Source organism: Oryctolagus cuniculus, chromosome 4 (assembly GCF_051225735.1).
Source record: "Oryctolagus cuniculus isolate XC-2025 breed Fujian yellow rabbit chromosome 4, ASM5122573v1, whole genome shotgun sequence".
Taxonomy (NCBI): Eukaryota; Metazoa; Chordata; class Mammalia; order Lagomorpha; family Leporidae; genus Oryctolagus; species Oryctolagus cuniculus.
Window position 1 is genome coordinate 78,874,906 of NC_142870.1, and position 22,335 is coordinate 78,897,240.

Sequence of the window (22,335 nt, forward strand, 5' to 3'; positions counted from 1 at the left end):
AGAAGAAGAGATAGAAAGAGGTCTTCCATCTGCTGGTTCACTCCACAAATAGCTGCAATGGTCTGGGCTAGGCTACTCTGAAGCCAGGAGCCAGGAGCTTCTTCTAGGTCTCCCATGTGGATATAGGGGCTCAAGCACTTGGGCCATCCTCCACTGTTTTCCCAGGTTCATTAGTAAAGGGCTGGTTTGGAAGTGGAGCAGCAGAACTCAAACCAGTGCCCATTGGGATGCAGATGTCGCAGGTGGTGGCCTTACCTACCACAGGGGAGTAGGTCAGGAAGTCAACCAGATGATAGGAGACAAAGTAGGAATAGAAATCAATGAAGAAGCCAGGGCCACAAATGGAGTTTTGATTGAGTATTTGCTAATCTACCAGTGTAAGTTTGCCTATTTCTGCCTAATTATGTGCAGTATCCACCAGAAGTTAGGTCATCATAGTTGATGTTTATGTCTTATTTGCAAAGAAGTTTGTTGTGTTTTTTAAAAAAGTAGTCACAAGAATGCTTGTAAACAAATCTGCTTATCCAGTTATACCTTTGAATTGAACAACTTCTTTTGTCTCTTTTAAAACATAATAATTTGGAGCTACATTGTGGCTTAGCAGGTAGAGCTACCTCCTGCGATGCTGACATCCCATGTGGACACCAGTTCATGGCCTAGCTGCTCTACTTCCAATCCAACTCCCTGCTACTGGGAAAGCAGCAGACGATTGCCCAAGTACTTGGGCCCCTGCCACACCTACGTGGGAGACCGGGATGGAGTTCCAGGCTTCTGACTTTGGCCTGGCCCGGCTGTGGTGGTTGTGGCCATCTGGGGAGTGAACCAGCAGATGAAGACCTCTGTCTCTTCTCTGTCCCTATAACTCTGAATTTCAAATAATAAATCTTTAAAATAATAATAGTAACAACCTCAGGTTCACACATTCTGTGACTCTTAGCTTGGATTATAAGTCTATTTGTGATTATACTGAGAGGAAAAAAGAATTAAGCCATGGCTATAGTTTGAGTTTTATAAGTCAACTCTTGATGCAATCGCTGAGGGGTAGCTTGGGACTCATTGGCTTTTGGAGGACGTGTTTGGTTTCATAAACAGTTTAAATCATTTATATAATATAGAAAATATTTCCCCTCATATAAGATTTTAAAATGTCTTTTGTTTTATTAACTTAGTAACATGAATGACACTTGGAACTTATTTTTGCCTTGAAATAATTTTTCTAGCATTTATGAAGATAGAGACAAACCTAATTCACTTATCTGCACCTCCCACTCAATCATCCCTCTCCCCATATACTTGTTTATTATTTCCCTCTGCGTTCAGAAAATATGTTTTATACCTGGCTTAAGTTGCCAATTGTTAAAAGAGAATTTGAGACTCATGGTACTTACTAAGCAAAACAAGATGGGAAGAATGTAGTTAGTATTCTGAAAATGTTACATACGGTGTCCCAGGTCCCTTCCTTTCCTTCCCTCTGCCTCCAGGCAGAAGAGGTTGACCACCTCCCTTTCTGTCTATGTTTTCAGACTTTTGGCCTCTTTCTCCTTCAAAGCTGCTCTTGAATATGAATGTGTGTGTTAGGGGATGGAGAGAGCCATGAGAAAAAACGATTTGACTAGCAAGATCCAGGAGTGCTAAGTAGACTGTTGAGAAAAGATGAGCTGCACGAGTGGAATGGAAGCAGGAAACCGCCCTTCACTAACCCTTACCATTAAAGTCAGAGTATTAGGACTGGAGGGGGGCCCTACATGATTACTACACTTTATGATAGGAACAGGAGACAGCTGAGGGCTGAGGTAGGCAGCCAGGGACAAAGGGCTTCAGTGACTCAAGTGTGAAGTGCAGAAGGAAACTCTAGCCTGGGGTACAGAAGGACACACCTACAACAGAATGCTGTCACTACTGAAATACTAGAGATACGGAAAACAAAACAGCATGCATTACAGCTGGCACCGCCCAGATCCCTGCTCCCCAGCAATGAGAAGGTCATTGCTAGCCAACAGACATTTGCAAAACCCGGTACAAACTTCCTCTGACTCAAAGGATATAAACCCCTAGGCAACTTCTTCCTGATGGATTCCTGCTTGTCCTATCCGTACCAGTATGGGAGCCTTCATTTGCTTCAAGCTCTGCTTTCTCTTTTTGCTTGATAAACCTTGAGTTTTGCTCACCCCTCATCATCCATGCCCCTTGTTCTCCTTGGTCATGAGACATGGACCCAAACAGTTAGAACCACAGACTCCTACAATATTAGTATAATAGGTGTTCTGTGCATGCATATGGAATTTATACAGATCTCTTTGTTTTGCTAGAATCCTATAAAGTTTTGAATTGTCCAAGGTCTTTCAACTAGCTGCTAGAAGAGCTTATCCAGAACCCAGGGCCTGCAATTCCCTAGAAAATTTAGTTTATTTTTAAAAAATTTTTTTCTAGGGTTTCACTCTATTTTTTTTCTTTTATTTAATGAATATAAATTTCCAAAGAATAGCTTATGGATTACAGTGGTTCCCCCCGCCCATAACTTCCCTCCCATCCGCAACCCTCCCATCTCCCGCTCCCTCTCCCATTCCATTCACATCAAGATTCATTTTCAATTATCTTTATATACAGAAGATAAATTTAGTATAAATTAAGTAAAGATTTCAACAGTTTGCACCCTTCAGTACTAGTTATACCATTAATTCACATTGTACAACACATTAAGGACAGAGATCCTACATGAAGAATAAGTGCACAGTGACTCCTGTTGTTGACTTAACAAATTGACACTCTTGTTTATGGTGTCAGTAATCACCCTAGGCTCTTGTCATGAGTTGCCAAGGCTATGGAAGCATTTTGAGTTCGCCGACTCTGATCTTATTTAAACGAGGTCATAGTGAAAGTGGAAGTTCTCTCCTCCCTTCAGAGAAAGGTACCTCCTTCTTTGATGGCCCGTTCTTTCCACTGGGATCTCACTCGAAGAGGTCTTTCAATTAGGTGTTTTTTTCTTTTGTTTTGTTTTGTTTTGTTTTTGTTTTCTTTTCTTTTCTTTTCTTTTCTTTTCTTTTCTTTTCTTTTCCAGAGTGTCTTGGCTTTCCATGCCTGAAATACTCTCATGGGCTCTTCAGCCAGATCCGAATGCCTTAAGGGCTGATTCTGAGGCCAGAGTGCTGTTTAGGGCATCTGCCATTCTATGAGTCTGCTGTGTATCCCGCTTCCCATGTTGGATCATTCTATCCTTCTTAATTCTATCAGATGGTATTAGCAGACACTAGTCTTGTTTATGTAATCTCTTTGACTCTTAGACCTATCATGATCAATTGTGAACTGAAATTGATCACTTGGACTAGTGAGATGGCAATGGTATATGCCACCTTGATGGAATTGAATTGGGATCCCCTGGTGGGTTTCTAACTCTACCGTTTGAGGCAAGTCAGATTGAGCATAGACAATTTATTTTCTTTCAGAAGATACTATGACTAATTTCTTCCTTTTAATACCTGGCAAAGAATATGTATGAAATATTGAGCTCAATTATATTTTTCTAGGGCTGGTGGCACTTACTAGATCTTTTAATGAGTGGTAGCCTACTAGAAAGAATATGAATTCTGGATTCAGACCTGGATCAGAATTTCAGCTTTGCCCATTAGCACTTGGCAAGTTTCTTGTCTTTTTGGTCTGCACTATCTCTCCTCAATAAATGACTATAACAGTAGCTACCACCTAGTGTTGTTACAACAGGCAAATGAAACAAGGTTATAGAAAGTGCTTAGTTTAGCAGGTGGCACAGATCAGAGACTTCAGTAAATATTTGTGAGAGGAATAAATGGAAACAATATATTTGATCTCCTTCATAGATAGGCAACATACCTTTTAGAAGGAAAGTCAATTTACCTTTTAGATATGTCATGTTCTTTATAGATGCTTATTATTATTGCCATGGTTACACTCCTGCATGGTGAATTTCTTTTTGTCTTAGAAAATACCTGTTTCAAATCTATTTCACCACTTTTTAACTTTTGAAATTCCAGATTGATCCATGGAGGACAGATGTTAAATGGACTGGCAGGTCCCACTGTGATGAACGCAGCACCGTTTCTCTCTACAACGTGGTTTTCTGCAGATGAACGGGCCACGGCCACGGCTATTGCTTCGATGCTCAGTTACCTTGGTGGAGCATGTGCATTTTTAGTTGGACCACTTTTTGTTCCAGCTCCCAATGGAACCTCGCCTCTTCTTGCTTCAGAGAACAGCAGGGCTCATATTAAAGATCGCATAGAGACTGTATTATATGCAGGTAAGTTTTCTCTCTCCCTATTACACTTTGTATGCTGTCCTAGTCATCTCCAATCTACTTTTTGTATGCCAGATTGCTTCATATGAAATACTTAGAAAGACTGATAATACACACACACACACACACACACAATCATGCATATAATGTACTTTCTTTGTCTAATCGTTTGAGGGTGCCTGTTTACAACTTGTACCCTTCTTTGGAAGTTAAGTTTTTTTGTTTTATTTATTTATCTATTTATTTATTTTTATTTGACAGGTAGAGCTATAGACAGTGAGAGAGAAAGACAGAGAGAAAGGTTCCCCCACCGTTGGCTCACTCCCCAAATGGCTGCCACGGCCAGCACTGCTCCGATCCAAAGCTAGGAGCCAGGTACTTCCTCCTGGTCTCCCATGCAGGTTCAGGGGCCCAAGCACTTGGGCCATCCTCCACTGCCCTCCCGGGCCACAGCAGAGAGCTGGACTGGAAAATGAGTAACCGGGACTAGAACCCAGCGCCCACATGGGATGCTGGCACCGCAGGTGGAGGATTAACCAAGTGAGCCATGGTGCCAGCCCCGGAAGTTAAGTTTAAAATGCATTCTGCGTCTCTTCTCATGCACTCACAATTAAGGTCTGTGTAACACATTTTCTAGTTTCCTGAAGGCTGCAGACAGGTAAACAAGCATTTGTAAAACAGAGCACTGAGTGCTGTAACCCAAGACCTACAGTGGCCCTGCAGGTTCCTAGGAGGAGCACCTCACCCGGATGTGGAGCTGAAGTGGAGCTTCTTGGAGAGTCTGTGTTTAGAACCTGAAGGTGAGAGGGAGGTAGCCAACCACAGTACAGCAGAGAGGAGGAAGAATAGAGTGGAGAAAACACCCAGTAAAGGGAGAAACCTGGTACATGCTAGCACCTGCAGGCCCGAGTGGTTTAGATATGGTGAGAATGGTGGTGGGGGAAGCTAGAGTGGGGAGCCAGCCCTCCGGGCAAGCCTTCCAAGCCAGGCTGAAGGATTTGATGTTGATGTTACAGGAAAAACCACACTGGAGATTTTTACACAGAGAATTATATGGTGAAATCGATGTTTTAAAATGTGGTTTAGAGGGAATAAAACTGAAAACAGAGGCAGTGACAGTATATAAAGCACTTAGCCTACTGTAGACAACTCATTCCTTTAAAAAAAATTAAGAAGTAAAAATAAGTAAATAAATACACCTGAAAGCAGGTACAACATTAAGTTTTAAACTTTATTTTGTCATAAGATTATTTTTATTGGCAACCTAAGGAATGGCTGTATCTCTTTTTTTTAATATTTATTTATTTATTTGAAACTTAGAATTACACAGAGAGAAGAGAGGCAGAGAGAGAGGTCTTCCATCCAATGGCTCACTCCCCAACTGGCCGCAGTAGCCGGAGCTGCGCCAATCTGAAGCCAGAAGCCAGGAGCTTCTTCTGAGTCTTCCATGTGGGTGCAGGGGCCCAAGGACTTGGGCCATCTGCTACTGCTTTCCCAGGCCATAGCAGAGAGCTGGAATGGAAGTGGAGCAGCCAGGTCTCAAACCAGCGCCATATGGGATGCCGGCACTTCAGGCCAGGGCGTTAACCCACTGCACCACAGCACCGGCCCCGATGGCTGTATCTCTCAAACGACCAGATTTGAACACTGTTGGGCTCGTATTCATGCTCTGCATCTGTCTGGCTCCTGGTTCCCACGCAGAAGTCGAGCAGAAACCCTTCCTCAGTACTTCCTCTGCCCGTCTGCCTGTCTGAAATACTGTCCCTCGACTCTGCAGTCCATTAAAAACACTTTGCTAAAATTGCTGTCCTGAAAGGTTAAAGACATTTAAGTTAAAGTATTCCAGACAAAGGGCCCATTAGAAAGTAAATTACAGATCGATATCTCTTATGAATATAGACTCAGAGGTCCTGTACAAAACACTGGCAAACCAAATCCGGCCGCATATGGAAGGCTGACATATCATGACCAAGGAGGATGCGTTCCAGGATTGCAAGATCGGCCTCACACCCAGAACAGGAGAACAAAAGGGAAGAACAGGATCATCTTAACAGTGAAGAAATGGTGTTTGATAGACTCAACATTAACACCCTTGCAAGATACAGCCAACAAAGAAGGAATGGTGAGAGTCCCCTCAACCTAATAAAAACCGTCTATGAAAACCCACAGAAATGGTCAGAGGCTGAATATAGTCCTCCTAGGAACATGAACAAGACCAGGATGCCCACTCTGACCACACCTCTGTAAACTTGTGCTGGAGGTTCTAGCCAGCACAGTTGTGCAAGAAAAAGAGAGAACAGGTATGCAGATTGGAAAGGAAGAAGTAAAAAAAACTGTTAAAAATTACGTGATTTTGAATATGGAAAATTCTCTGGAATCCATTATAAACTTAGATCTAAAATACGAGTTCAACAAGACTTACAATACAAGGTTAATATGTGGAAATTGCTTGTATTTCCATTCAGCAGCAGTGGACCATCCAAACATAAAATTAAGAAAACAATTTAATTTACAATAGAATCAGAATAAATAAAATATTTAAAAGTGAATTTAACAAAGAATAGAACAGACTCCACAGACTACAGCACACTGCTGAAAGAAATTAAAGAAAACCTACAAAATAGACATCTCATGTTTATGGGTTTGGAATTTTAATATTGTGAAGATATCCTCAAACTTTTCTACAAATTTGGTGCAACTCTATTAAAATCCCAGCTGCTTTTGTTGCAGAAATTGACAGACTGATTCTAAAATTCATATGGAAATGCAAGGGACTAGGAATAGCCTCAAAATCTTGAAAAAGAAAAACAAAGTTGGAGAACTCAGACTCAGACTTCTTAATTTCAAAAGCCCTGTACTAAAAAAAAAAAAAAAAAAAAAAAAAAAAAAAAAAAAAAGTCTGCACTAATCAAAACACATGGTATTGGCCTGAAGATATATAAATGAGTGAGACAGAAGTGAGATTCCAGGGATGGGCATTGTGACACAGCATATTAAGCTGCCACTTAGGACACCCCTATCAGAGAGGCAGTGATAGAGTCCCACCTCTGCTTAGGATCCCATTTCCTGCCGTTGTGCACCCTGGGAGGCAGCAGATGATGAGTCAAGTGCTTGTTTCCCTTCTGCTCTTGTGGGAAACCCAGGAGAGAGTTCCTGGCTTCTGGCTTTGGCATTTGGGAGAGAACCAGAGAATGGAAGATCAGTATGTGTTTGTGTAATTCTGCCTTTCAAGTACAATTTTTAAAAACTTAGAAGTGAGATTCTGAGGCTAGCGCTATGTGGCATAGTGAGTAAAGCCACCTGCAGTGCTGTCATCCCACATGGGTGCCATTTCAAGTCTCGGCTACTCCACTTCTAATCCAGCTCCCTGCTAGTGTGCCTGGGAAAGCAGTAGATGGCTCAAGTCCTTGAGTCCCTGCACCCACATGGGAGGTCCAGAAGAAGCTCCTGGCTCCTGGCTTTGGATGGACCCAGCTCCAGCAGTTGCAGGCATTTGGGGAGTGAATCAGCAGATGGAAGACATCTCCATCTCTCTCTGCCTCTGCCTTTCTGTAACTCTGCTCTTCAAATAAATAAACAAATCTTAAAAAAAAAAAAGTGAGATTCTAAAAAATCGACTTACTTTATGCTCAATTGAGTTTTCACAAGGGAGTCAAGATATTCAGTGAGGAAAAATAGTCTTTTCAACAAATGATACTGGAACAACCAGATACCACAGGCAAAAGAATGAATTTGAACCAAACCACTTCTTTACTTGTATCATACACAAAAATTAAACCTAATTGTGAATACTCTGAGGGAGAAGACTGAGCAGTAAATCTTCACAGTCTTGGGCCACATGAAGTCTTCTTGTGCAGGACACCAAAAGCACAGGTGACAAAGCAACGTAGGTAAGTTGGACTTCAGTAGTAAACATTTTAGCATACAATTATACCCTCAGCAAAGTGAAAGTGCAGCCACCAGAAAGGGAGAAAATAATTGCAAATCATAGACCTGATAAGGGTCTTGTTCCAGAATATATAAAGAATTCATACAACTCAACAGCAAAAAGGCAACCCAATTTAAAATGGACAAAGATCTTGAACAGTTCTCTAAAGAAAACATGCAAATGGCCAATAAGCACATGAAAAGATGTTTGATACCATTAGGGAAATAAAAGCAAAGCCATGATGAGGTGCTACTTCACACCAGGAGGAGGCTGTCATCAGTGAAATAGAAATCACAGGTGTTGGGAGAAGGTAGAGAAATTGGAACCCTTATACACACAAAGTGGGAGTGTAAAATAGTGCAACTGCTATGGAAACTGACAGTTTCCGCAAATCCATATAACCCAGCAATTCCATTTCTAGATGTAATACTCAGTGAAATAAAAATATCCATCCACATATCATTGTTTATAACTGCGTAGCAGCATTATTCACAATAGCCCCAATGTGGAAATAATCCAATTGTCCATCTATCAATAAGTAGATAGATATATAATTGTGGTACATGCATATAATGAAATAGGATTTGATAATAAAAAAATAAAGTACTGGCACATGCTCCAACATGGATAAACCTTGAAAACATTCTGCTAAATGAAAGAAGACAGTCACAAAAGACCACGTTCCATTTGCATGAATTGCCCAAATATTCAAATCCATAAAGACTGAAGGTAGATTAGGAGTTGATTAAGACTAGAAGACTTGGGAGCAGTGGGTTCAGGGTTTCTTTTGGGGATAATGAAAAATTCTAAAATTGATTTTTCATGATTGTTCAATCCTGTAAATATAGCAAAAATCACTGAGGTATACACTTCAGTGTGTGAATTATTGGTTAATTGTGTCTCAGATGCTGTTTACAAAAATGCCAATAGAATGACGGTCAAAAATATGAGGCAATCAGAAAAATTACAAGCGGCCAATAAGCCTTTGAAAGATGCTCGGTGTTACCAGTAATTAAAAGAACTTTAAATGGAAATAATTCATTAATTCTTTGTTGCTCCTCAGACAAAGAATGAGATTGAGAATACAAAAAAAATCTGTTAACAATCTTTAAGAATTAGAAATCTAGACATTTCCACTTGAACTAAACAAAATTATCTGTGGTTAAATGTCTTATAGGATACTGGCCCTTTTGCTAGGACTATAGAAGTATTACCCAATAGGAAGGACCTCCAGAAATCATGCAGTCCAGTCCTTTTATTGACCCAGAAAGAGTAAGGGACTCACCCAAATTACAGCTTACTCAATGACACAAGCAGGTCCCTACTCCAGATTTCTTGACTTTCTCATGAGTGCTGAGTCTTGCTACTAAGTTAGGCACAATTAACAAAGCTGGGGCTTCCAAGTGTGGGGGCCTTGTGGAGGAGGGGCTTCCAGTGCCAGCATTGTTCAGGAGGGATCTAGACTCAAGAATTTGGCTTTCTGCGATGAGGCCGAGCTAAGAATGCTCAGCTGTTCATTTCATTTCTGATTGTACAGTATTCTACATTAGCTAGTCTAGTATTTGAATTTTGCTGTTTCTTGGTTTCTTACTTTTGGATGCTTTCATGCCTGTTCAGATTATCTTTATACATTCTGTAAATTTTCTGTGCTATACTTTATCAGAAATCCTATCGTTGACTATACAAACCTCCTATCCTACTTCAACCAGCTTCCTGTCAGATTCTCTCTGAGTACCATACTTACTAGACAGTCATCCTAGATCTGGTGTAAAATCTCTTTTATAGTAACATGCCGGGTTATATTTTTATTATTATTTCAGAGACAGAGCACTCATCTAGTGTTTTATTCCTTCAGTGGCAGAGGCTGGACCAAGCCGGAGCCAGGAACTCAATCTACGTATCTCATGGGGGCAGCGGAGACCCAACTACTTAAGCCATCACCTGCTGTCTTCCAGAAGGCATACCAGGGTTCAAACCCAGGCAATCCAGTATGGGATGAGGACATCCTAACTAGTGACTTAACCACCAAGCCAGATGTCCACCCCATGTACTGTTGTGGTTTTTTTATATATATATACAAATTTATTTATTTGGAAGGCAGAGTGACAAAGAGAAAGAGTGAGAGCACGCATGTGTGCGTGCGCAAGAGAGAACTTCTGTTTGCTGGTTCACTCCCCAAATGGCCACAGCAGCCAGGTCTGGACCAGACCAAAGGCAAGAATCCTGGTCTCCCCTGTGGGTGGCAGGGGCCCAAGTATTTGGGTCATCTTCCAGGCACATTAGCAGGAAGCCAGATCAGAAGCAGAACATGGGGCCAGCCTGTGCTGTGGCGCAGTAGGTTAATCGCCTTCCTGCGGCTCCGGCATCCCATATGGGCACTGGTTCTAGTCCCAGCTGCTCCTTTTCCAATCCAGCTCTCTGCTATGGCCTGGGAAAGCAGTGGAAAATGGCCCAAGTGTTTGGGCCCCTGCACCCATGTGGGAGACCTGGTAGAAGTTCCTGGCTCCTGGCGTCAGGTCAATGCACCACCTGTAGGGTGAACCAGAAGAAGGAAGACTTTTCTCTCTGTCTCTGCCTCTCATTGTCTGTAACTCTACCTCTCAAGTAAATAAATAAAATCTTTAAAAAAAAAAAAAAAAAAAAGGCAGCAGCAGCAGACCAGCTAGATCTCTAACCTGCACTCTAGTATGGGCTGCTAGCATCGCCCTCGTCATCTTAACCAGCTATACCACAGTGCCACTGCCACTGCCAGCACCACTACAGGGTTTTAATGTATTCTCTCCATAGAGTAGCATTTGTTTAGTCTCTCGGTCTTTTTGCCTATGTAGTACCACAGTGCCACAATACTTGCTTCCGGTATGACTTTTACCTGTGACCTTCTCAAACATGTGCCTTCTCATACCCATCTTTCTCACTTGACTGAGCCTTCTTGGCTAGATAATAAGTGTACTGTGCTTATCTTTATGTTCCTAGGACTACGCTGATGCTCAGTAAATATTTAATAAATACTTCCAGTATACTTTTTGTGCATTGCCTGGTTAGCATCTGTTTTCTTTTCCTTTCAGAATTCGGAGTTGTGTGCTTAATCTTTTCTGCAACACTAGCTTACTTCCCACCCCGCCCTCCCCTGCCTCCCAGCGTCGCTGCAGCCAGCCAGCGGCTGAGTTACCGGCGCAGCTTCTGTAGATTACTAAGGTAAGCACACTTACAGGCCTCATGTGATTTTTCTAGGACCTTCAATATTGTTCCATATCTTCAAAAGATAATTTAAGAAAGTAACATTTCAGCAGCCTACTAATCAGGTAGTAAATAATTGATAAAATGCCAATTAAATATTTTATACTTTCTATCAGAAATCTATCTTGAAAACTCACCAAAAAAATGCCATTTTTGCCTTACTTATATACAACCTATATAGTTACTAATATTTTCAAAGTAAAATCTTTTATTGTCTTTATATAATTTATTTATTTATTTTTAAGATTTAATTATTTATTTGAAAGAGTTACAGAGAGGCAGAGCAGAGAGAAAGAGAGGTCTTCCATCTGCTGGTTCACTCCCCAAATGGCTATAATGGCTGGAGCTGAGCCAGTCTGGAGCCAGGAGCCAGGAGCTGCTTCTGGGTCTCCCACACGGGTGTAGGAACCTAAGCACTTGGCCATCTTCTGCTTTCCCAGGCCATAGCAGAGAGCTGGATCAGAAGAGGAGCAGCCAGGATCCAAACTGGTGCCCATATGGGATGCTGGCACTGCAGGCAGTGGCTTAGCCTGCTACACCACAGTGCCAGCCCCATAATTTACTTTTATCAAAAAACTCACATCATATGATAGTGTCTGAGATCATGGGCTTTATGTGCTAATTATATTTTTCCTAATATGCAGTGTTTCTGATCATTATGTTTTTATTAATGCACATTAAAATAAGCAGGCATTGGTCAATACAAATGAATAAATAAATACACTATTCACGTGTCTCCCAAAATAATTTGGGATCATACATATGGGATCATACTTTAAGAACATTAATGTGTTGTTTCATTTTATTAGTATAACCTAAATATAGTTAGACCCCTAACAACTCAAATGCTCCAGTATTGAGTTAGATTCTTTGGATGTATGGACCATCACTATTGATTATGACTTGCATTTGGGCCTTACCTTGAACTTACCTTTTGAATTTTTTGCCAGTTAGGTATCATGATTCATCAGCAGCTCTCTCTGGTCGGTTTTTTTCTCTTGTCTTTCTCTCCCACCTCATGATAAGTTTCTCGTGGTCAAGACCTGTCTGAATCTTCTAATGTAAAACTGTCCAATAGGAATATAAACCCACCATATATGTAATCTTTTTTTTTTAACTTTTATTTAATGAATATAAATTTCCAAAGTACAGCTTATGAATTACAATGGCTCCCCCCCCATAACGTCCCTCCCACCCACAACCCTCCCCTTTCCCACTCCTTCTCCCCTTCCATTCACATCAAGATTCATTTTCGATTCTCTTTATATACAGAAGATCAGTTTAGCATACATTTAGTAAAGATTTCAACAGTTTGCTCCCACACAGAAACATAAAGTGAAAAATACTGTTTGAGTACTAGTTATAGCATTAAATCTCAATGTACAGGACACTAAGGACAGAGATCCTACATGAGGAGTAAGTGCACAGTGACTCCTGTTGTTGACTTAACAAATTGACACTCTTGTTTATGGCATCAGTAATCACCCTAGCTTCTTGTCATGAGTTGCCAAGGCTACGGAAGCCCCCTGAGTTCACCGACTCTGATCATATTTAGACAAGGCCATGGTCAAAGTGGAAGTTCTCTCCTCCCTTCAGAGAAAGGTACCTCCTTCTTTGATGACCCATTCTTTTCACTGGGATCTCACTTGTGGAGATCTTTCATTTAGGTTTTTTTTTTTTTTCCCCAGAGTGCATATATGTAATCTTAAATTCTCTAGTTAGCTCATTAAAAAAGATAAAATAAAAAAGTAAAATTAACTTTAGTAGCATATATTATTAGCTCAATATATCAAATATTTTAACTTGTGGTAAATTTTAAAATTATTGAACTATTATATATTCTTTTATTTTTTTAAAAAGATTTATTTGTTTTATTTGAAAGGCAGAGCCACACAGAGGAAGAAAGGAGAGAGGGAGAGATTTTCCGTCAGCTGGCTCACTCCCCAGTTGGTCACAGCTGTCAGGACTGGGCCATGCCAAAGCCAGGAGCTGGAAACTTCAGCTGGGTCTCCCACATGGGTGGCGTGGGCCCAAGCATTCAACTGCTTTCCCAGGTGCATTAGCAGGAAGCTGGATGGAAGCTGAGTATTCAGATCCTGAACAGGCGCTCGGACATGGGCTGTCAGCGTCGCAAGCAGTGGTTTAACCCGCTGCACCGCAGCACCAGCCCCACGTTCTTTTATTTGTATAAAATCTTGGCTGTTCCCTGTGTATTTGATCCCCACAGCACATCTCAACGTAGACACTAAAGTTTCATAGGAAATATTTGATCTGTATTGAGAAATACATTATAAGTGAAATCATGATTGAAACACTATTCGTTGAGTAGTGTTTATGACGTTACACTGTTTATCTGAAGTTTAGAGTAGATAACTACACTTTTTCAAATTTCAGATCAACAAATCTTTGATGTTATTAGGTTGTTTTGTTTTTTGTTTTTTGTTTTTTTGTTTTTTGTTTTTTTTGACAGAGTGGACAGTGAGAGAGAGAGACAGAGAGAAAGGTCTTCCTTTTTGCCGTTGGTTCACCCTCCAATGGCCGCCGCGGCCAGCGCGCTGCGGCTGGTGCACCGCGCTGATCCGATGGCAGGAGCCAGGAGCCAGGTGCTTTTCCTGGTCTCCCATGGGGTGCAGGGCCCAAGTACTTGGGCCATCCTCCACTGCACTCCCTGGCCACAGCAGAGAGCTGGCCTTTGGAAGAGGGGCAACCGGGACAGAATCCGGCACCCCAACCGGGACTAGAACCTGGTGTGCCGGCACCACAAGGCAGAGGATTAGCCTAGTGAGCCGCAGCATCGTCCGATGTTATTAGGTCTTAATACAGGTATTGTACAGGCGACTGGGACTTAATTGAAAATTTGTCACTTTTGCAGAAAACATATTTAGTTGTTCCTCCTAATTTCCATAGCTAAAATATTGATTCCCTTTCATCTTTCCATTTAAAAATGTTTTTTCCTTTTTGTGCAAGAATCCATGCTGTGTTGGCTAAAGTGATAAGTTCAGATCTGTAAAAATCATTTAAAAAGATTTGTTTGACAGTTAATTCTGATTTCCAGCAACAAATTTCCATGATTCTTTTTTGACCAGTATGGAAAAACTTCTTATATAATTCACCTTGTATCTAAATATTATCCATTTTTGTATCTTAAATATTTTCCAATATTAGACATTTCATCTTTGACCTGCTGCAGCAAATTGCAATTGCCTTTTACTGTGAAATTTGCTGCCTTCTTCTTTTGCAGTCTAGTCTTTCTACAGGAAACATTCAAGGAAACAAGTTACAGTACTAGTATATAGAAAACAGTAATTAGAACTGAATCAATTAATTGACACCAAGACAGAGCCAGGTTATGACACTAGAAACAGCACATGCCTCGATGTGTGCACCATCTCTCATCCCAGCTGCTAGAATGAAATGTGATCCATCAAAACTAATGTTGTGTTTAACAGAAAAGTACTTTACACTACTTCTGTTTTTAAATTTAGATTTAGATTAGTTAAAATGAAATAAATTTTAAAACTTAGTTTCTCATTTGCGCTAGCCACATTTCAGGGCTTTGCATCATTGTTTTTCAAACTTTAGTTCACAGCCAACTAATTTAGGAATTGACCACCATTTTTTTTTTCTTTGCAAAGTAGAAGGGAATAAAACAGATTAAAAAATATTTGCCAGCGCCGCGGCTCAATAGGCTAATCCTCCGCCTGCAGCACTGGCACACCGGGTTCTAGTCCCGGTCGGGGCGCCAGATTCTGTCCTGGTTGCCCCTCTTCCAGGCCAGCTCTCTGCTGTGGCATGGGAAGGCAGTGGAGGATGGCCCAACTGCTTGGGCCCTGCACCCGCATGGGAGACCAGGAGAAGCACCTGGCTCCTGGTTTCGCATCGGCGCAGTGCGCCGTACGCAGCGGCCATTGAGGGGTGAACCAACGGAAAAAGGAAGATCTTTCTCTCTGTCTCTCTCTCTCACTGTCCACTCTGCCTGTCAAAAAAAAAAGAAAGAAAGAAAGAAAGAAAGAAAGAAAGAAAGAAAGAAAGAAAATATTATTGTATCACATGTAGTAAGGCTGCATATTTTTGACAAGACTTTTATTTCAGTATGTAACGTGTGCATATTATATATATATATATATATATATATATGAGTAAGTCACAAGTTGAAAATAAATATCCTAATCTGGAGTGAAGAGTCTCTGAAAACTGCTTTTCTACAGCATCTGATTCTATTGAACTAAAATATTCTTTATGTTGAATTATGATCAGTGGTACACAACAGTGAGATGGCAATTTAAAAATGATAGTTCTCCTTTTTTTTGTTTTGTTTTGCTTTTTGGTGCTGTGTGAGTTTTCTCCATTCAAAGCCAGCATCAGAAGTTAGATAGCAGTAGATAAAACTGGGCGGGGGTCTGATCATTGTGGACTGTTCTGTGAGCCGAGCAGGGCCACGGAAGACCTACGCTGTGTACAGGATTGTTCTGAGAAGGCAGAGTGGTCACTGTAGGTGATCACTCTTAGCACGATGCACCCCGTGTCTGCACCCAGTTACCCGAGAGCCAGGGCCTTCAAGTGTGTAAGCCGTCAGTTCTTGGCTATCCAAAAGCCTTTTTCATCTAGGCCAGCATTCCTTTGTCTCTTCCATAGTCATCTGTGAGCTTTGCACCACTGCCTGCTTTTACCTAGGGGCCTCCCATACCCTGTTCCTATAGTCTGGCCTTAGAATTTTCCCTGGTCTTTCAAAGAACTCCTGAAGTCATTATTCCCTGGGTTAATAGAATAATTGCCTCCCTAAATTTTAATTCCACTGTCTGGGTGAAAAAAACAACTATCCATTGTAAGTCCAGGGTTTCCACCACAGTTATTTATTTACTGTCCATGTGATTCCTTTCTCATAATTTGTTTTTAAGCTGTGCATCCTAATGTAAACATTTCTCTGTGTGTGTTGATTTGATATTTGATGAGGTGATAATGGCTCTTTTTGCCTCTTAGACTTCAAACGTGGGCACATTGCTTACTTCAGGCACATGAACACATTGACTCTTGTGTTCTTTCATTCATTCTTTTGTTTCCATTTCCTACTCCCATCCCTTCCCCGCCCCAGGACACCTGTCGCAAGTGCCTTTAGTGTGTTCATGTCCCTTTGCTATAGTAATGCGAGTGTTATTTGTGTGCATCTATGTCTAACTTATCTGAATGATGGTGTATTATGTATCTCTGTTGGACTTTTTTCACCAAACATTACCTGGGTTTTCTAAACTTTCCATTTTGAAATGCTACAATAGTAATCAAAAGCAGAATAATGTAACCCCACAAAGCCCCATAACTCATTATCAACAATTATCAATTTGCAGCTAATCTTGTTTGATCTCTGCTATATGCATTTCCCCTCTTCTTGTATCACAAAGAAAATCTTAGGTGACAAATCATTTTGCCCAGAAATATTTCAACATATGTCAAAAATATACAGATTCTATTTAACATAAGTATACTATCATTATCCTATCTAAAAACTGTTAAATAATAATTTGCTAATATCAAATGAATGTTTAATTTTCCTGATGTATCATAACTTTTTTTTTAATAGTTTGAATCAGAATCCAAGAATCAGAATCCAGATTAGGTCCACACATTGCAATTGCCCCAAGGGCTTGTAGCCTGTGGGTTTCACTTCTCTCTCTCTCTCTCTCTCTCTCTCGCTCTCACTCTCGCTCTTCTCTTTCATTGTAATTTATTTCTTGGGGAAAGGTCTGGATTTTGTAGTTTGCCTCTTTGTGTAGTTTGATATGTTTATCTGCCTTTTTTGTTTCCTGTAAATTGTTGGTCAGAGCTTTGTTCTGATTCGGGTTTTATTTTTGGTTTGTTTTTGTTTTACGTGACTCCTTCATCAGTGGTATGCCCTCTCCCCTCAGGAGGCACATGGTATCTGGATAGCTCTCATTTTGCAGTATCAACACACTGGTTTTAAAATGCATGTTGCCCCGTGTTCATTCGCCTGGTTCTTTGTCCTCCGTGGTATTCATCTATCATATTTTATACACCTACTCCTGTTGTGTACACAGATTGCCTCTAGTTCTTGGTCGCCACAAACACCACTGCAGGGACATCCTCATATACTCACCACAGACCTGAGAATGTCCTTGGAGAATGTCTGCGAACGGTTTGCTAGTGCACAAGATATTCTAAACTGAATTTGCCAAATGCTGCCAGGTAGCTCTCAAAAATGCCCACCAAACTTAGCAGTTTCTGTCATTTTTTTGTCAGTCTAATAACTCTAATAACTAATAATTATCTTTTGAATAATTTGTATTTTGTGATTAAGTTCCATATTCTTCCAAGTTTGCTAGCCTTTTAGTTTCCATCTACTGTAAATTCCTGTTCATAACTTCTTCCCATTTCTTAATGATAGTTTCTTTTTTTTTTAATGCTTTTCATAGTACAGATCCTTTTTGACTTCTAAATTTCAAATATCTACTCTCAGTTCTGTCAGCTGCCTATCAATTTTGCCAGGAAGATTCCTTAATTAGTATCTCTTTCATTTTATCTTTCACAATTAAGTTTTCACCCTTCGTAGAATCTTCCTTATTATGTTATGTTTACCAAATGTTGTATGAAGGTTTCTTTTCTCCATAGAATATTGACTGGCACTGTTGACTGACAGTCCTTAGCTAGTTGTTTTGTAGCCACCTTCGCTGTAGATCACGTTTCTGTGTCTTGGCTCTCTGTTCTCCAGGGGTCTTGGTGCTTTTCAGCCAGTACCACACATTTTTGTTACTCCGGCCATGCAGTTTGTGTTAATGTCTGATAGGACAAGGACCTCGTCCTTCATTTTTTTGTTTTAAGGATAATAACTTTTTAAGGACATTTATTCTTCTGTATAAATTTTGGAGCATATTTCATGAGTTTCTAGAAAAAAAATACAGCCAAGATTTTCTTTATTAAAGATTTATTTGTTTATTTGAAAGGCAGAGTTACAGAGAGACAGAGGAAGAGATAGAGAGAAATCTTCCATTTGCTGGTTCACTTTCTGGACAGACAGAGCTGAGCCAAACTGAAGCCAGAAACTAGGTGCTTCTTCTGGGTCTCCCACATGAGTGCAGGGACCAAAGCACTTGGCCCATCCTCCATTGGTTTCCCAGGGGCATTAGCAGGGAGCTGGATTGAAAGTGGAGCATTCAAAACTTGAACCAGCACCTGCATGGCAGCTGGTGGCTTTATCCACTATACCACAGTGCCGGCCCCAGCTGAAATTTTTATTGTGATTGCACTGAATTTATAGAATAATTTGGGTGGATTGGCAGCATGGACTGTCTCTCCATCTATTTAGATTGTCCTCTGTGTCCTTAATTTGATAATAAGTTGCTTTATTTTCTTCCTCCATAAGTCTTGGCCCTTCCTGGTTTATTCCTAAATACTTCATAGTTTTTTGTTTTTTTTTTTTTAAATAGCTATTGTAAATGCTATCTGATTTTCATTAGATTTTTTTTTTAGTTAAGCTTTTTCTTTTGAGATCATTGTAGATGCACATGCATTATAAGAAATAATACAAAGATAACTCGCTATCACAGCCAGAAAATTGACCTGATGCATTCACCACAGAGAACATCTCCAACCACCCCGGCATCCCTGTTACTGCCCTGGTGTGGCCACACCTCCTTCCACCCACCCTACTCCTTAATTCTTGGCGGACACTAATATGTTCTCTATTACTATAATTTTGTCATTTAAAGAAAGTTGTGTAAATGGAATCATATAAAGTAAGTAAGATTTTGGCCTTTTACGGCCTTTTAAGAGTCAGACAGGTTCATTCTTTTTATTGCTGGGTGGCATTGCATGATATGGATGTTCCCCAGTTTGTTTATCCCTTCACCTTGAATGCTATCTGGGTTGTTTCTAGCTTTTGGCTATTAGAGTTGAGTTGCCATAAACTTTTGTATACAAGGTTTTGTATAAACATTAAATTTCATTTCTCTGGAATAAATGCCCAGGAATGCAATTGCGGGGTTGCATGAAAGTAGCATGTTTACTTATTAAAGATAAAATCTGCCAAACTATTTTCCTGAGTCGTCAAACCATTTGTCATTACTGTGAGCATTGTGTGGGTCTTGCAGCTTTTGCACTTCCTTGTCAGGTTTTAGTGTTATGACTGGTTTTATTCTAGCCATTTTGCTAGGTGCACAGGCACATAATTTCAGATATGAAGGTCAGTGAGCAATATCTGAAAATCACAAATACGTAAGCTCTTTGATAAAGCAGATGTAGTCTAGGAATTGATCACACAGGTACACTAGCACATAGGCAAAGTGACTGTTTATACGAGCAAAAGAATGAAATTATATGTACACACATACACATACACACAAGGGTATTTCAACACTTGTGGAAAAGGACTTAAGTTTATTTGAACGCAAAAAAATTTCAAAATCTCTGTATCTTTTTCATAATACACATTTTCAATGAGCTTTTTAAAGATACCTCTTTATGCATAGATTTCATTTTTTTGCACCAAAATAAGCTTGTCTTTTTTTTTTTTTTTTTTTTTTTTTTTTTTTTGACAGGCAGTGGACAGTGAGAGAGAGAGACAGAGAGAAAGGTCTTCCTTTGCCGTTGGTTCACCCTCCAATGGCCCCCGCGGCTGGCACGCTGCGGCCGGCGCACCGCGCTGATCCGATGGCAGGAGCCAGGAGCCAGGTGCTTTTCCTGGTCTCCCATGGGGTGCAGGGCCCAAGTACTTGGGTCATCCTCCACTGCACTCCCTGGCCACAGCAGAGAGCTGGCCTGGAAGAGGGGCAACCGGGACAGAATCTGGCGCTCCGACCGGGACTAGAACCCGGTGTGCCGGCGCCGCAAGGCAGAGGATTAGCCTAGTGAGCCGCTGCGCCGGCCAAGCTTGTCTTATAATTGTTCTCCATGAACTTTTTGAAGTATCCTCATCTTTCTGATTAAATGTAGATACATTGACATGGTAGAATGCCATAAGAAAGAATGAGGAAGAATCTTTATGGATTATTTATAGAAAGAGCTCTAAGATCTATTGCATTAAAATTGCAGTGAAGTTCACAAATGCTCGAATGCAGTATTTTTATAAAAAGCCTGGGAAAGCACATATGTCTATATATTTTTACTAGCTTGTGTATTTATGATGTATTTTTGGGCAGTTACCCAAGAAACTGGTAACACTTGTAATTTTGAGAAGGAGAAAACAGGAGTAAGAAAACAACTTTCCCCTCATATTTTCATAACTTTTTAGTTTTGAGCCATTTGAATAGTAATGCCTATTGAAAAATGCATTAATATAGACTTTTAATAATAAAACAAAAATAATGCGCTGGTTAGTGACCCACCTGCTTCACTTCTGATACAGCTTCCTGCTAATGTTCTGGGAAAAGCAGTGGAGGATGGCCCAAGTGCTTGAGCCCCCACACCCACGTGAGAGACCCAGATGAAGCTACTGGCTCTTGGCTTCAGTCTGGCCCAGCCTTGGCTGTTGTGACCATCTGGGGAGTGAACCAGCAGATAGAAGATCTCTCTCTCTCTCTCCTTCTTTATAACTCTGATTTTCAAATAAGTAAATAAACCTTTAAAATTATAAAAATAAAAGCCATTTCCTAAGCTAGCATATTATATGTATGTCTTTAATCTTAGGTTATCCTCTCTGTCTTATTCATAAGGAAAAATAGTAATTTTTCCTTTCAAATGAGAGCTTTTTTGTTTTTTAAATGAATTCCCTACCACCTACTCATTCCATAATACAGTGATGCTAATTTGTCGATATAATAAAATAAAATTGCATTTTAAAAAATTTGAACAAAAATATTCTTGAAAAATATTTAAAGAAGCTTGAATTTATTTTTTAAGTTTATTTTTTATTTGAAAGGCAGAGTAATAGAGACAGAGATCTTCCATCTGTCAGCTGCTTCACTCCCCAAATACCCACACCAGGCTGCTGGGCTGGGCCAGGCCAAAGCCAGAAGCCAGGAACTCCATCTGGGTCTCCCGCATGGGTGGCAGGAACCCAAACAGTTGAGCCATCATCTGCTACCTTCCAGGGTACACACTAGCAGGAAACTGGATGATGGGACCCAAACCCAGGTTTGATAAGGGATGCAGGCATCCCAAGCAGCTGCTTAAGCCATTGCAATACAATACCTGCCTCTGGAGGTTGAATTCATTAACAGTTTCAGTTTCCAAATGCCTTACCTTTTTCATGAGTAAGTTTCAAATTCTAGATTTTTGGTTTATAATTGTTTTATTTTATCTCTCTTTTACAGCAATTTGAGATTTTTGATGATTGCTTTAGCATATGCCATACCATTTGGCGTATTTGCTGGCTGGTCTGGAGTGCTGGACTTAATTCTAACACCAGTACATGTCAGCCAAGTAAGTATTACTTCTTTATGTGTTGTGAATATTTCAGTTCATTTCATTTATAAATACTGCTTACATGCTCTTAGTTTTAGCTGCAAGGACTAGATAAAGCTTTGTCCTATATTAGTGTTGCAAATACAAGATTCTTATGGAACAATTAAAAATATTGATTTTAATAACAACCGTGAATTTCACTTTTATTTGTGTGTTACTAATAAGACTGAAAAATGGGGGTGGGGAGGGAAATCTTAGTTTTGCTGAGTCTATCCTTTATCCTTGCCTCATACTTTATAAAGATTAAAAGACTCTCATCAAATACCTAACTACCCCTGCATCTTAGTTTCTTACTTGGTCTCTGGTCTTAGAGAAAGGGTATCTCACTTCTTTCATAACAACCATCTCACTACTCTCGATGCCATCCATTCTTTCACTCTGCTTCAGCATGGCAGGAGGGGTGGAGAGAAAGTTGGGGTGCAATTGGGGGAAGTCTGCCACACTGGTGAGATGTGGTACTCTATTGTATTAATAAATAACAGTGTCTCCC

General features: G+C 40.4%; 1 protein-coding gene across 1 annotated transcript in view; it reads left to right on the top strand.

Moving 5' to 3' along the window:
- Positions 1 to 22,335, top strand: part of SLC49A4 (solute carrier family 49 member 4) — a 104,256-nt gene that overhangs the window by 46,396 nt on the left and 35,525 nt on the right. The window contains exons 3-5 of the mRNA XM_002716619.6: positions 4,008 to 4,273; positions 11,264 to 11,393; positions 21,695 to 21,803. Coding sequence (XP_002716665.3) covers positions 4,008 to 4,273; positions 11,264 to 11,393; positions 21,695 to 21,803 — 505 coding nt within the window. The remainder of the gene's footprint in view (positions 1 to 4,007; positions 4,274 to 11,263; positions 11,394 to 21,694; positions 21,804 to 22,335) is intronic.